The sequence below is a fragment of the Elephas maximus genome, chromosome 12 (genome assembly GCF_024166365.1).
Source record: "Elephas maximus indicus isolate mEleMax1 chromosome 12, mEleMax1 primary haplotype, whole genome shotgun sequence".
In the NCBI taxonomy this organism is placed as follows: Eukaryota; Metazoa; Chordata; class Mammalia; order Proboscidea; family Elephantidae; genus Elephas; species Elephas maximus.
This window is the reverse complement of record NC_064830.1, coordinates 103,760,856-103,776,752: the sequence shown is the minus strand read 5'-3', so window position 1 is coordinate 103,776,752 and position 15,897 is coordinate 103,760,856. Positions and strand designations below refer to the sequence as shown.

The window sequence follows — 15,897 nt, the reverse complement described above, 5'->3', positions numbered from 1 at the left end:
GCAACCCTGTGTGCAGAGAGCTGCCCCACAGGGTTTTCAAGGCTGTGCCCGTTCAGAGGCAGACCTACCGAGGCACCTCTGGCTGGGTCTGAACCACTAACCTTTCAGCTAGTGGTCGACTGCTTATTGTGTGCTCCACGCAGGAACTCCTCCAGTCCTGCTAGCCCTAGTGTTTCATCTGCTTGAATATTTCTGAACGGTCCCAAGTCGTGACATAAGTTACAAGGAATCTCACCCACTGCCACCAAGTCAACCCCAACTCATAGCGACCCTATAGGACAAAGCAGAGCTGTGTTCCAGCAGGCAGGACTTGGGATGCATTTGTTTCCCCACGTAGATGATGGGGGGCAGGTGTTGACTTATTTTACATTCAGTGGTTTTGTTGCTTTGATTTTTCAGGTAAGTTTTTGGAGACCTTTCTGTATTTTTTTTCCTGACTGATTTGTGCATTAGTTTCCAATCAGAGATGATAGGAGTTTATTGTCTGAAAAGTGGAATGGAGTAGATGGTGATTGAAGAAATTTAAAAATACATTTCAGGGTTTCCAAGGAGTGGCTGGTGGCTTTAAACTGCTGACTTTCTAGTTAGCAGTCTTAACCACCGTGCCACCTGAGCTCTCCACAAGTAATCTTACTGATAATAAAGTATCAAAGTGCAGCAATAGTTTTTCACAAACAATTAAGAGTAGATTCAAGCTCACTCACTTGGACTCCAACATATTGTCTCATGTAAAAAGAAACAGACTGAGTTACAGGTAAAGCTTTATCCTGTAAGAAAGAGCCAGTGAACTACAGCCCACAGGTCAAATCTGGCTCAGCACCCATTTTTGCAAATGCAGTTTTGTTGGAACACAAATCTGTTTACATATCGTCTATGGCTATTTTAGGTCCCTGCGTGCTGCGTGCAGTCTGTGAGCAGCTGTTCACCTAAAGGCTGGCAGTTTGAGCCCAGCTGGGGGCACCACAGGAGAAAAGCCTGGAGATCCGTTCCTGTAACAATTATACCCAAGGAAACTCTACGGAGCAGTTCTACTACAGGGTCACCATGTGTCAGAACTGACGTGATCACAACGGGTTTGGTTTTGGGGGGTTTACGACGGTTTGGTGCTCCAGTGGCAGCGCTGAGTAATTACATGGCCCACAGAGCTGGCTGTTTACTCTCTGGCCCTTTACAGGAAAAGCAGACCAGCTCCTGCTCCAAGTGCTTCTCCAGCTTCAGCCACATCAGAATCTGAAAGACTGGTTAAAACAGTCCCACCTGACTCAACGGGGCTGGGGCCTGGGAATCTGCATTTCTAACAAGTTCCCAGGAAACGCCAATACTACTAGTTCAGGGACCATATCTTGAGAACCATGTCAGTACAAAAAACTCCGGTAACTGGAAGATGGGAGAAGCATTTTTCAGGTGAAGAAATTAAGCCCTCATAGACATAAAGTAAGGCACCTAGGTCGCACAGCTAATAAGGGATTGTCTAACTCCAAAACCCATCTTCTTTCTTCTAAAAAGTGGCTCTCAACCTTCCAGTCAGCTCACACATGGTTCATATGCACAGAACACTGCCATCAATAACCACCTTATAACGAGATACCATGTGGTGGAAGAAGACATCAGACCACCCACACTTTCCCACACCCACCCCCACCCCAGGAGAATCTAACATACCGGCAGGGCAGGCCCACCCACTTTAGAATCAACGTAAACCATACATTGAAAGGCTCTGATTCACACTGAAAACTCAAACAACTGAAATTCCATAGCATGAAAACTCAATTTACTCTGAAATGATATTTATCGCCGAAAAGAGGAGGTCAATTAAATTTGAGAGTTTTGACTGAAGAAAAAAATCAGACAATTACCAACCTCTTCCACTAGGTGGTCATCTGGTTCACAGTCTTTCAAATTAATAATCGTTGCAGGCAGACCGAGGGAGGTAACTGCTTCAGCAAGAACCGCTGCAAATCTCTAACGGGAAAAATCAAATGAAGTCTTCAATAAGCCAAAGGAGCAGAACACAGTCCTCCTTTACACTGTACCATTCCTCACGAAAAGCTTCTCCAACTAGCTGACATATCATCATAAACACAAATACTATTCTTACTTTTATCATTTTCTCAAGCAACATCATAAAGATGAATCATTCAACAATTGTTCTCACTCTATAAGGGCGTTATTGTTGTTATTAGGTGCCATGGAGTCGGTTCCGACTCATAGCGACCCTAATGCACAACAGAACGAGACACTGCCCGGTCCTGAGCCATCCTTACAATCGCTGTTATTCTTGAGCTCATTGTTGCAGCCACTGTGTCAATTCACCTTGTTGAGGGTCTTCCTCTTTTCCGCTGACCCTGAACTTTGCCAATATAAGGGCCTATGAGGCTAAAATACCTATACTGGCTTTCAGACAAGTTAACTGCTTGTCCCGCTAGAATAAACATATAGAAATTCAAAAAGAAACAGTGAGAAGTGAAGAGAATGAACTAGGGAGAAGGTCAGTACAGAACGAGAAATGCTAACACCTTTCTGGATGAGAGAAAGCACAGAGGAGCGGCTGACAGGTGGGAGAATGCCCCGGCGGGAGTTCATCTGCCCCAAAGGCCCCAGAGACCCTCTGAGCTCAGAGTCAGCCAGCACAGGACCAGGCAACACCTCGTATTAAGGCTGCCACGAAGCAGGGCCAACCTGACGGCAACTAACTACGACAAAGCTGATAAACGTTGAAACGCAGCATCAGTAAATTACACAGTTAAATAGCCACCAGAGAAGCTAAAAACCAAAGTCCTGACAGGGGTTCTTCGGAGAGTACTTTTCATCATGAGACTCTGAGCGAGGCCTCTTCTGAGTAACAAAAGGAGCCCTGGCAGTACAGATGGGTCAGCTCTCAGCTGCTAACCAAAAGGGTGGCAATTCAAGCCCACCCTGCAGCTCTGTGCGAGAAAAACCTGGCAACCTGCTCCCATAAAGATTATGGCCTAGAAAACCCTATGGGGCAGCTGTATTCTGTCACACGGGGTCACTATGAGTTGAAATCAACTCACGACAGCTAGTAACAACAATATGAGTAACATAAAAAGACTGTTTTGGCTGTTCCATACGCCTTTCTGCCTTTCTTCCAGTTTCCTACCTCTGTTGCTTAAGGTCAAATTAAATAAGCAACCTTCAACTATGATACAAAGCAAAGTATGTAACTGTAGTATTGAAAACCTAAAAAGTATTATTCTAAACAACATCCACAAGAGAGCAGTAAAATCCTCTCCTTAAGCGTGTGTAAAATCAAAATGAGTCCTTGGTTTTTTTTTTTAATACATTTTCATCTTAGCCTGTCTTAGAATCTTTTCCTAGAAAGCACAAGATAGCTGTGACATTTGTAACAAAGAAGCAGGACGCACCTATATACAGTCAGAGACTGGGAAGCATCTTTCAGCTACGTCTAGTTTAAGCGCATTCAATGTCTACCTTTAACGTTTTTAACACTATTGGAAGTGAAAACGTATCTCGTTAAGTAGATGTTGGGGCCCATCCTGGACAAGGTTGCTGCCTTCTCTTTTCCCTGCCCCCTGGTCCTATGCCCAGAGGCGTCAACAATGGACTCAGAACTCTCCCCATCCTGCTGTGGCCACCAGGCAGCATCAACCAGCTGAAATTGGGCACAAGAGTTAAAACCCACCCGCCATCCCCGAAACAAAAAACGTATGATGGAAAAAGGGAAGAAAAACAAGACTAAAGAAGACGAACAGATCAATTCAGTTCACTGCTAAAGGGCACTTTTCAGGAAATTGTTTCAAGTCAGGAAACCCAAGGAAAAACATCACATACAATTCTTACCTCTGCTGTTCCAGTCTGGGAACCGTAGAAAATCTTCACTCCAGACACAAAGACTTCCCTCTTCTGATGGGAGACAGAACCATTTGTCATCAGATCCCACGTGGCTTTTGGAACAGATTTCTCCTGTGAGTTCTTGTCCTTGAAAATAAACAGCTGCGTATATTCTCTATCAAATCTCAATCTTTTCCCAACTTCAGTAGGGATGAAAATTAGCAGATAATAACCCAGTTTATTATTCTATTAATCTTTCTGGTTGTATTCCTCAAATATTACCCGTCCCGTTGCCGTCAAGTCTATTCCGACTCATAGCAACCCTACAGGACAGAGAAGAGCTGCTCCATAGGGTTTCTCAGACTGTAATCTTTAGGAGGGTACATCACCGAGTGTTTTCTCCCTCGGAGCAACTGGTGGGCTCAAACCACCAACCTTTCAATTAGCAGGCTGGAAATTAACCACTGCACCACCAGGGCTCCTTCCTCAAATACCAGCCTTTGTATAACTAGGTCCTTCAAAGGTAAGACTCTTCATTTCTTAAGACGTGATTCCCATTCCCTCCAGAGTACAACTGCACATACTTTCATTCATAATGTGTGGAATAACATTGGGAACTTATTTTTTCTATCCTTAATTAACAGGAAGGACAGAGAGGGCTAAAACAAACCAAACTCCTTCTCACAGCAACCCTATAGGACAGAGTAGAACTGCCCCATAGTGGTTCCAAGGAGCAGCCGGTGGGTTCAAACTGCTAACCTTTTCGGTTAGCAGCTGAGCTCTTAACCACTATGCCAGCAGGGCTCCCACAAAGTTAAATTTTTCATTACAAAATCTTCCTGTATCTTAAGAATGAGACAACCACAGCCCATCAAAGAAAAAGTAAATAACTTAATCCTTAATCCATAATAACTTAGAAAAATTTTAGGCATAAAAAATTGTCTAGGGACCAAAAATGAAAGTGATTTAAAATTCCTTTAAGTTTTTCTGGAAGCTTTAGCAATTCTGAGCTCTAAATTCTCCACAAAATGTGATGTCTAAATATCTTATTTAAAAAAAAATAACTCCACTTACTTGCTTCTTAAGGACAACCTGGACACAAATCCAAAGGCTAATGCCAAAAGCAAAGCCCAAATATATGTAAAATCTGTTTATCCACAATGATACCAAAGGTGAAGAGAAGTCCCACGTATCCAAAGAAGGGTCTAAATTTAAAACAACATATACACAAAGTTCTGTTAAAAACTACATACACAACGTTCATTGCTATTCTACGATAACAGTTTTGTTGAAAGTCACATATATAAAAGTGTATCCGTATTTTAAGAGTGAAAAAAATAAAACCACAGAAACCTATAGAAAATCAACTCTAATAAGAACAATACACTGTACGTTAACGTGACCAAGTTATAATGATGATGCAAACCCAACAAAAAAGCAGAACATGAAACTGTATCTTCAGGTGGACATAAGCATTGGAAAGCAAGAGAACATAAAATGAAAATGTGGAATTCCGAGTTCATTTAGCTTTGTTATGATTGCTCCATAAAAAAACCTTAAAAGAGTTGTAAAATTTTTCCTAATTTTACTTTTTACGGACCCGGGGCTACCTGTGAAGAGCTCTCAAATAACTGACCTCACGCCCCATGTTTTGAAGAGATACACCCAGGAACCTAGCTTCAATTGTTGAACTTGGGAGCAGTATCAAAACTGCGGGGTTTACAGATGCTGCTGTACCCTGGAAGGATCAAACGTCCCAAAACACGGGGGTGAGGAGCGGAGAGGACAGTTTCCTCTTTTATTTGGGGTTAGAGGCGAAGCTTCCTTCTAAACTCACTTACTAGGTTCAAGAGGCAAAAGCCAGGTCTAAAGGCGGGTTCAGTCCTCCGTTCCTCCCAGCGGGGGCTGTCCGGGGCGGACAAGGGCAACAACCCCAGAGAAGAGCCGAGGACGCCACTCCACCGGGCAGGGTCCCAGAAAACGGTCCCCTCCCCTCCCGCCTCACGACCCCTGCCCGCGGGGGAACCTTACCCATGTTCTCAGAGCCCAGGCCCTGCCACCTAACCGGAGAATAGGACCTGGGACCTGAAGAGTCTGGGGGGCGCCGAAGGTACCGAGAACCAGCCCCAGCCGTCGCACAGCGTAAACTGCATGCCTGGGGCCCCGGACCTGGGGGCAGCCATACCACTCCCGGGCAGGGAAGCCGGAGCGCTGGCGGCCCAGTCCGATTGGCTCAAAGGCGGATGGGGCGGGCTCAGAGCGAAGCTCCGCCCAGATCTCTGGGTTTGGAAGCCGGAGCGTTCTTGGTCCCTATCTGATTGGCGCAAGGAACAAGGGGCGGGTCCATAAGGAAGCACCGCCCATAACTCGGGTGTTGGCGGGACAGTGGGCAGCCGCCATGCTGTTCAAAGGACCTGGAGCAGTTTCTTTGAGAAATGAGCGGCTGAAGCAAGGTGGCAGAGGGGGGCACTAAAACAGACCTATGGAGAGGCTTGTACAGCAATGTTTATTATAGCACTTTTCACAATAGCCCAAAAAATGGAAATAACCCAAATGTCTGTCAACGGATGAATGTTGATGGTAGGTGCTGGCCCAGTGGGTTCTGACTCATAAGGACAACAGAACAAAACACTGCCCGGTCCTGTGCCATCTTTGTAATAATTATTATATTTGAACCCATTGTTGCAGCCACTGTTGTCAGTTCATCTCCTTGAGAGTCTTCCTTTTTTTTTTTGCAGACCCGTTACCAAGCATGATGTCTTTATCCAGGGGCTGCTCCTTCCTGATAACATGTCCAAAGTATGTGGGATGAAGTCTCTCTGTCCTTGTTTCTAAGAAAAATGGATAAACAAACTGTGGTATCTCCATACAATGAAATAGTACACAACCATAAAGAGAAATGAAGTCCTGACATGTACCACAACATGAATGAATCTTAAAAGCATCATACTGTGCAAAATAAGTCATTAAAAGGATCAATTCTGTATGATCTCACTTCCATGAAATAAGCAAATATGTAGAAACCAAAGATTATTTGTGATTATGAGGGGTGGGAGAAAGTAGAAAAAGGAGAATTTTTGCTTATGGGACATTTAATTTATGTTTATAGTGGTGGACATAGATCAAGAGGCAGTTGTTGGAACAGAACAAGAGGTACTGCATGGTTTAAAGGCAGGAAAGTTGTGTGTCAGGGTTGTATTCTTTCACCATATCTATTTTTTTTATTCAATCTGTATGCTGAGCAGATAATCCAAGAAGCTATATGACTATATGAAGAAGAACTCAGCATCAGGATTGGAAGAAGACTCATTAACAACCTGCATTATGCAGATGACACAGCCTTGCTTGCTGAAAGTGAAGAGGACTTGAAGGACTTACTGATGAAGATCAAAGGCCACAGCCTTCAGAATGGAGTACACCTCAACATAAAGAAAACAAAAATCCTCACAACTGGACCAATAAGCAACATCGTGATAAACGGAGAAAAGATTGAAGTTGTCAAGGATTTCATTTACTTGGATCCAAAGTCAATACCAATGGAAGCAGCAGTTAAGAAAGCAAACGATACATTACACTGGGCAATTCTGCTGCAAAAGACCTTTTTAAAGTGTTGAAAAGCAAAGATGTCACCTTGAAAACTAAGGTGCACCTGACCCAAGACAGGGTGTTTTCAATCACCTCCTATGCATGTGACAGCTAGATGATGCATAAAGAAGACTGAAGAATTGATGCCTTTGAATTGTGGTGTTGGAGAAGAATATTGACTATACCACCGACTGCCAAAAGAACAAACCAATCTCTTGGAAGTACAACCAGAATGCTCCTTAGAAGCAAGGATGGTGAGACTACGTCTCACATACTTCGGACAAGTTGTCAGGAGGGATCAGTCCCTGGAGGAGGACATCATGCTTGGTAGAGAGCGAAAAAGAGGGAGACCCTCCACAAGATGTATTGATACAATGGCTGCACCAATGGGCTTAAGCATAACAATTGTAAGAATGGCACAGGACCTGCAGTGTTTCATTCTGTTGTACACAGGGTCGCTGAGTTGGGGCCAACTGGATGGCACCTAACAACAAGAGTGGTGGAATGATTTGGAAAAGAATAGCGAGAATAGGTGTACAACATGCAGAATGCAATCAGTGTTGCTGAATTACCAAAAAAAAACAAACCAAACCCAGTGCCGTGGAGTCGATTCTGACTCATAGCAACCGTATAGGACAGAGTAGATCTGCCCCACAGAGTTTCCAAGGAGTACCTGGCAGATTCAAACTGCTGACCCTTTGGTTAGGAGCCGTAGCACTTAACCACTACACCACCAGGGTTTCCATTACTGAATTATACATGTAAAAATCATTAAATTGGAAAAGAGGCTTAAGGGACTCATAGGAGAAATGCAATTTGTGAGGCTCTGGATCCCAGTTGGAATAAACCGAGTGTAAAAAGGCATGACTTAGGGTTACGGACTGGCTGTTAAATGATATTAAGAAAAGTGTGGTTAATCCTGTTGGGTTTATCTGATAGGGAACATACTGAAGTATTTAATGCTGAAACCATATTATGATTTGCTTTAAAATAATGAAAAACTGAAGAAAGGGAAATAGCAAAATGTTGATAATGATGGAAGCGGTGTGATGGGTACGTGGGGGTTCGTTACACATCTCTACGTTGCGTCAAATTTTACCCATAATAAAAGGTTACAGTGGGTGTGACCTCTGAACTATACGGTGCCAGCCGGAGCGCTTCCACCGGGTGGCTAAACATGGCTCCTCGAGCCGACATGGGCGGAGAGAAGCGCCGCAAAGAAAACCCCTCTCTTTACGGCGCGGAGCGGCGTCGTAAAAGCCACAGCGCGCAGGCGTCGTTGCTCACGTCTCCTCGCGCTGACGGCCGCCGCACTTGACGCCTGCGCGTTAAGTCAGCTGGGCGCCTTGCGGCGGCCGCCGTCCCTGAGCGAGCAGGGGCCGCGCGCGCTGCGGTCGTTACTGCGCCACCGCCGCGGGGCCCTCAGGGCGGCTTCGGGCCCGGACGCGGGTCGACCTTGGGTCGCCGGACCGAGACCTGTGAGCAGCCACCATGTCGATCTTCACGCCTACCAACCAGATCCGCCTGACCAATGTGGCGGTGGTGCGGATGAAGCGCGCCGGGAAGCGCTTCGAAATCGCCTGCTACAAAAACAAGGTCGTCGGCTGGCGGAGCGGCGTGTGAGTGAGCGCCTCCTCGCCCCCGGGGGAGCCGGGAGCCCCGGCGCGGCCTGCCTGCGGCCCGGGAGGGAAACGGGGGGCGCGTCTCTGCGGGGAGCGCGAGAGGCCGCTGTCCTGCCCGAGCGGGGCGCCCGAGCCGGGGGTCCTTTCTGTTGGCTCGGTTTCGGGGTTTATTTTCTTGGTGCCGTCAGAGACACCAGCAAGAACCTCCTAGTTATAGTTCGTTTTCCAGAATAACTATAAAACCTGAAGCTTAGTCTTGCAGATGCTTCCGTGGTTACAGTCCAGCCGATGTCACAGCGCCCAGTGTTTTCACCAAAGTGCGCAGTGTCCCCGCTGCCGCCATCTAGGGATCGGTATTCCCTGGCAGCCGCCCCGCCCTGTTCGCCATCCCCGCCCCGGGTTCAGAATGTTCCCTTGGTGTTTTTCTCCTTGGAGTAACCCGTTGCCATGGGGTCGATTGCGACCCAGAGCGACCCTGCAGGACAGTAGAACTGCGCCATCCAAGCTGCTGAGCTTTAGGTCAGCAGCCGAGCCCTTCATCACTGCGCCACCAGGGCTCCGCCCACTGAGTAAAGGCGAATGTAAATAGGCTTCTGAGTTTTGAAATTGATTCCTCAGCTCTCATGGTCACTTAGGAGTATTTATCGTTTCTTGGTATTTTATATCGTTGCCCTCTTGTGTATAAATGTGAATGAATGTCCAAGCTTCAAGTGTATTCACTAGGACTTTCTCTCCTGCCCTCACAAGGGAAAAAGACCTGGATGAAGTTCTGCAGACCCACTCAGTGTTTGTGAATGTCTCCAAAGGTCAGGTTGCAAAGAAGGAAGATCTCATCAGTGCCTTTGGGACAGATGACCAGACTGAAATCTGTAAGCAGGTGGGTTCTTCCAGCGGCAGCATGTTGTTGTTGTTGGGTATCCTCAAGGGTATTCCAGCCGATAAGGACCTTATACAAAAGAGTCAACTGCCCCATAGAATTTCCTAGGCTGTAATCTTTATGGGAGCAGATTGCCAGGTGTTTCTCCCACAGAGCCGCTGGGCAGGTTGAAACCACTGACCTTTTGGTTAGCAGCTGAGCCCTGCATACCTTCGCTTTAATAATTCAGGACGTGCTTATTTTTCATCAAAACCTGTGGAAGTTAAACTTTCTATTAAATTATGTCACTTTGTCTATTTATATGTTTTTTGAATGCATTATACCTGGAAGGAGAATTTCTTTTCAAGTATCTTATTTTTTAGACCCTTTGCTAAGATTGCCTTTTCCCCTTCTCCACTGGATTCTAAATAAATGAGATTTTTGGAGCATATGATAATCCAGTACCTCTTTTGAGCAAAGCTTAAATCATTACCTACAAAGCAGCTGGAAAGGATGAAATTTCGTTTTCTTCCCCAGTATTAATTCCCATAGTTAGTAAGCAAGTAGTGTATAAGAGATAGAGACATTGATTTCGGGGTTTTTTTTTTCCCCCCCTTCAGATTTTGACCAAAGGAGAGGTTCAAGTGTCCGATAAAGAAAGGCACACACAGCTGGAGCAGATGTTTCGGGACATTGCAACTATTGTAGCAGATAAATGTGTGAATCCTGAAACAAAGAGACCATACACCGTCATCCTTATTGAGAGAGCCATGAAGGACATCCACTATTCAGTCAAAACTAACAAGAGTACAAAACAGCAGGTGAGTGGTTTCTCATGCTGTCAGAACTCACCATGGCAGTTACTTTTCCTTGAAATTATTAAAACAACATGCGTGTTACAATGAAGGGATACCCCTTAGGAACAAGTGGGTATGGTTTTGTTTCTCTTTTGCAGGGTGCTGATGGGACTTGTAAAGAGAGGTAATGTAATCTTTTTTAGATCAGACGCACATATGTGTATTCTCATTTTTATCTAGATCATCCAAAACAAACCTTTAAAGGTAAAACTTGGATTTTTAAAGGGTCATTTCCGACGCCACGTTTTAGATTTTTTAACTTGTATGTAATTCACTTACCATAAAAGTCACCGTTTCAAAATGTACGTTTCAAGGTTACACTCACAGAGTTTTGCACCTCTGCCCCACTGTTTAATTTCAGAACATTTTCAACACCCCAAAAGGAAAGCCTATAGCCATTAGCCCCAACAACCCCTCCCTCAGGCCCCTGGGAATCACTTATCTTCTCTTTGTCTCTCTGGATTTGCCTATCTTGGACATAGCATATAAACGGAGTCACACAACATGTGGTCTTTTGTGTCAGGCTTCTTTCACACAGCATAATGTTTTCATGGTTCGTCCATGTTGTAACATATCAATATTTTATTCTTTTTATGGCTGAATAGTACCCGCTGTGCAGATAACACCATATTTTGTTGGACATTTTCAGTTGTTGCCACCTTTTGGTTATTATGAGTAATACTGCTATGAACTGCGTTACAAGTTTACATGTGAACACGTGTCTTCGTTTTTCTTAGATATATACCGAGAAGTAGAAGTGATAGGCTATATGGTAATTGTGAGGAACTGGAAATGGCCAAAGTGTTTTCCAAAACACCTGCACCATATTACAGTCCCACCGGCAACAGATAAGGGTTCCGATCTCTCCTCATCCTCGCCAACACTTACTTTCCCTCTTTCTGGTCATAGCCATCTTGGTTTGTGTGAAGTGGTATCTCGTTGTGGTTTCGGTTTGCATTTCTGTAATGACTGTTGGTGTTGAGCATTTTTTCATATGTGCTTAGTGGCCATTTTTATATCTTTGGGGAAATGTTTATTCAAGTTGTTTGCCCATTTTTAATTGGGTTGTCTTTTTAATTGTTAAATTATAAGAGTAATATATTCTGAATATTAGTTATTTATTAAATATATGATTTGCATATATTTTTCCCATTCTGTAGGTTATCTTTTCATTTTCTTGATAATTTTAAAATGTGGAACAGAAACTCAAATTCTAAAAAAATCCAGACTTCCTGGACCAGTTAAGACCAGAGAACTCCCAAGACTATTGCCCTGAGATACTCTTTAAACCTTGAGCCCATACTGTCTCCTGAGGTCACCTTTTAGCTAAATAACAGATGGGCTCACAAAATAAAAAATATCACCCATGGGTACTGCACTGTTTTAAAAACTCATCTACTTATATGAGACCAAACAGTCAACGATTAGTTTAAAACAAAGATGAGAAGGTCAGGGGGCAGGGAGATTACTGGAAATGGGACAGCCAGAACTGAAAACGAGAATGTTCATGCATTGTGAAGAATGTAAGCGGTGTCCCTGGACAATTTGTGTAGAAATTATTGAATGGGGACTTAATCTGCTGTATAAAACTGTCACCTAAAACACAATAATTTTTTTTTTAAGCTGCTCATTGTGATAAAGTCCAGTTTATCTGGTTTTTTTTCTATCATTGCTTATGAAGCCATTTCCTAATACAACTAGAAACTGCTTTGTTTTGAATGTCTCATGAAATAATGTGGCAGAAGGAGAAATTGCAAACATTTTCAATTTTGTCTTTCTAGGCTCTGGAAGTAATAAAGCAGTTAAAGGAGAAAATGAAGATAGAGCGTGCTCACATGAGGCTTCGGTTCCTTCTCCCAGTGAGTGAAGGGAAGAAGTTGAAAGAAAAGCTCAAGCCATTTATCAAGGTCATAGAGAGCGAAGACTACAATCAACAGTTGGAAATTGTAAGATTGAAATATTCTTGTTTCTTTGTTTCCATGCTGCCAAAATAGTTTAGTCTTTAGTCATAAATGGGACAGTTCTACTCTGTCCTGTAGGGTCGCTATGAGTCAGAATCGACTAGAGGGCACTGGGGTTTGGGTTAGTCATAAATACAACAAACATTTAGAAGGTGTGAACAGTAAGATATTTCCAGAAACACCTTTCCTAGAATTAGGTTAAAACATCAAGATCTAAATGAAACTAAGTTATAGTTAAGCACACTTGTCATTTGTTTATTTTTTAGTTAAATTATTCAAGATAAAATTGCATTGGTCATATTCATTTCCGATGGAGGAATATATTTTACAGTGAGCCTTCTGTCATGGAGCAGATAGAAATAAAACTGAAAGTTAACTGAGTGTTCCAGAGAAATGTCAGAGAAGCAACAGAAACTTTGTGTGTTTGGGTCCTGACCCCATACTTCCAGACAGTAAATTCAGCCATCTGAGAATTCAGGTCTTCAGAGCTTGGAAGCTTCTCTGACAGATAAACGAGGGGATTGTTGAGTGTCCTGAGTGTTCGCTCTTAAGAAGAGACAACACATCTGACGCTTTTTGAAGTTCTCAAGTATTTTCAAAACTTTACATATGTTTCTTTTTGCAACATGGATAGAAAGAGGTAATTTCACTGAATTACAAAATTTAATGTTGAACTTTTGTACGAAAAGGACCACAGTCTTCTAGTGCTGCCCACTCATCATACAGCTGAGGAATCTGGGTACGCAGTGAAGCAGGGAGGTTTATGCCTGTCACGGGGGCCTACCTGGCTGCTTAAAGGCAGAGGCTGGACTGGCCAGCTGGATGCCCTGTGCGTTCTCTTGCTGTTGCCCGGCAGCTCTGTAGTATTACAGAGAGCCGGAAAGCAGTAATGTGTGTGCCTTCAAGGAAGTTTCAAATGTGTTTATTCCATTGTATCAATTGTCTTCACGTGGTAAACAGCTGTGTTAAATGTTTCAGGTGTGTCTGATTGACCCAGGCTGCTTCAGAGAAATTGATGAGCTGATAAAAAAGGAGACAAAGGGCAAAGGTTCTTTGGAAGTGCTCAATTTGAAAGACGTGGAAGAAGGAGATGAGAAATTGGAATGACAGCCACCAGTCTCTTCAGCTCTAAAACACTAAAGTGTTTTCTTTCCCGACAGTTGTTTTGTTTTTGTGGTCTGCCAAATACTTCAGACTATTTAATGAGTTCCATTTTTGTGTTAAAACACGTACACAAGGAGACTTTCCTAAGTATAATAATTTGGGAGTAATTTGGTTGTCATTATAAATTGGGGTTTTAGGCTAAAATGAAAACCCAAGATAGAAAGTCCATGCTGGCACTTGGCTGTTTCACGCCTTTGTAGCTTCCCAAGGTGGAAGGTACCTGAGGCAGCTGTTGTGGCTGTAAAGGTAGAAGGTTGGACATTACTACTGTAAGGTCACTTACCTGAGGGATAGTTCTGTGTGACAAAGAGGAAGCACTTGCTGGAAATGAAAAGATAGAATGTCTTGTTTCTGCTTAATGGGATGTGTATATAGGGGTAACTACCGGGTGGCCTGGTCCGAGGCATGAATGACGACTTTCCTGGTTGGCTGGAAAATAGGTACATGATGACTGTGCAGGACTTAGACAGTTTTCACTGAACGTGCTGCCATAATCTCAGTTATTCTTGGTAAAAATAAAATCATTTATTCTAATTCTCAAAGTGTATAATATATATTAATATAGTAGAAATTATATGTAATCAATAAAACCACTCTTATTTTTATTACACTGTAGTTTGTGTTTCTAGACAGCTTCCTAGCTCCCTGTCTGTCCTCTGCCTTTTGTTTTTAGGGTTGGGGACTAAAGTTTATATGCAAAGTATTAGGACAGGGCCTGTCCTGATCACCACCTGGATTTTTAAAAAACCTGTCTTTTTAAAAAACCTGTTCTTTTCGAGTCAGTTCTGACTCAGTGACCCTATAGGACAGCATAGAACTGCCCCATAGGGTTTCCAAGGCTATGGTCTTTACAGAAGAGGAGCCCTGGTGGAGCAGTTGTTAAACATTAGCAGTTCAAACCCACCAGCTGCTCCATAGGAGAAGGTTGCGACAGTCGGCTTCCGCAGAGATTTACAGCCTTGGAGACCCTGTGTACATTTGGACAGAATGAAGGTTCAGGATTAACCCCTTCTGTTAGCTCTTTTCTGTGACGCTTCCCTTGTACCCCATACACAATAATCCATTCCAGTTTCTGGAACTCCCTCCCACTTGGCAGTTTGCTCTTAGGGCTTAGTTTGTTCTACCCTGTATTCTAGAGAGCCACTTACATACCTGTCTAGACTGTGAGCTCCTTCAGGGCAGGGCCTTAGACTTGGTCTGTCCCACCCTGCTTTGGGCCTGGTAGGTAAGGAAGTAGTATGTGCTATCCACACGGGCTCAGGCCATCACAGTGAAGCTGGATGAAGAGAAATGGACTGGCTAATGGCCTTTTTCAAATCCACCATTAATGTTTGGATAGAGGTTTTATCCTCTAAGCCAGAGCTTCCCACCCTTCACACTAGGCACACTAGTGGGCCACTTGGTTTCTGGTCCATGCAGGGCATCATCTCTGGCTGCCAGTGCCTCTCACATTTGCCCCCGAAAAATGTCTTTCTGTGAGCTGTGATGGGAGGAACCCTGGGCAGCACTCAACTGAGCAATTTAACCAGTGATCCTGAAGACGCAAGACTGGGCAACCTGGCGTCCTGTGGTACGTGGGGTTGGCTGTGAATTGGAGCCAACACAAGGACAATCTCTTACTTTCAAGCCCACATCATGAGATTCCTATGATTTCAGTAGCAGCGAGGTTCCTTGTTACCCTGCGAGTTTTCTGCTGCACAGTGAAGGTCGTCTGCGTACACAGTTTGCCATTAACAGCATTTAGTGGGTGACAAAGGCCGGCGATTTTTCTCCTGATTTTTATCGCCATGTATTTATCCACGGTGATACCTTCAAAATTGAGAGTCTAAATGTAGTTGCTCCCACAGCACAAACATTTCTTCTGAGCTACAAAGCTAGTCTCAGCTCGGACATTCGAGCCTGTCCCCAGGATTGATTTCACAACACTTGGAGCACATGGACTTGAACCCCCCAGGGCCCCTTCCAGACACCCCAGGAAGAACCATGGGTGCCACCGAATTGAAGACCAACCCTAGCTGAACCTCTCCAGATTCTCGGTT

The 15,897-nt window shown here is 44.0% G+C and overlaps 2 protein-coding genes across 2 annotated transcripts in view; one reads left to right on the top strand and one right to left on the bottom strand.

Moving 5' to 3' along the window:
* LOC126086485 (S-adenosyl-L-methionine-dependent tRNA 4-demethylwyosine synthase TYW1) overlaps positions 1–6,035 on the bottom strand; it is a 191,661-nt gene extending 185,626 nt beyond the window's left edge. Inside the window, exons 1-4 of the mRNA XM_049902724.1 lie at positions 5,845–6,035; positions 4,888–5,018; positions 3,823–3,960; positions 1,861–1,962 (exon numbers count right to left, since the gene is read on the bottom strand). Of these exons, the coding sequence (XP_049758681.1) occupies positions 1,861–1,962; positions 3,823–3,960; positions 4,888–5,018; positions 5,845–5,848 (375 nt within the window). The 5' untranslated portion in view covers positions 5,849–6,035. The remainder of the gene's footprint in view (positions 1–1,860; positions 1,963–3,822; positions 3,961–4,887; positions 5,019–5,844) is intronic.
* Positions 6,036–8,713: 2,678 nt separating this feature from the next.
* SBDS (SBDS ribosome maturation factor) lies at positions 8,714–14,466 on the top strand. The gene is made up of 5 exons (XM_049904237.1): positions 8,714–9,017; positions 9,768–9,897; positions 10,497–10,697; positions 12,515–12,679; positions 13,673–14,466. The coding sequence occupies exons 1-5, from the start codon at positions 8,890–8,892 to the stop codon at positions 13,799–13,801; spliced, it is 753 nt and encodes a 250-aa protein (XP_049760194.1). The 5' UTR covers positions 8,714–8,889; the 3' UTR covers positions 13,802–14,466.
* Positions 14,467–15,897: the final 1,431 nt, after the last annotated feature.

Coding starts and splice junctions, on each gene's coding strand:
- SBDS (XM_049904237.1), top strand. CDS start 8,890: ATGTCGATCTTCACGCCTACCAACCAGATCCGCCTGACCAATGTGGCG. Junction 9,018..9,767: donor GTCGGCTGGCGGAGCGGCGT/GTGAGTGAGCGC, acceptor TGCCCTCACAAG/GGAAAAAGACCTGGATGAAG. Junction 12,680..13,672: donor ACAATCAACAGTTGGAAATT/GTAAGATTGAAA, acceptor TAAATGTTTCAG/GTGTGTCTGATTGACCCAGG.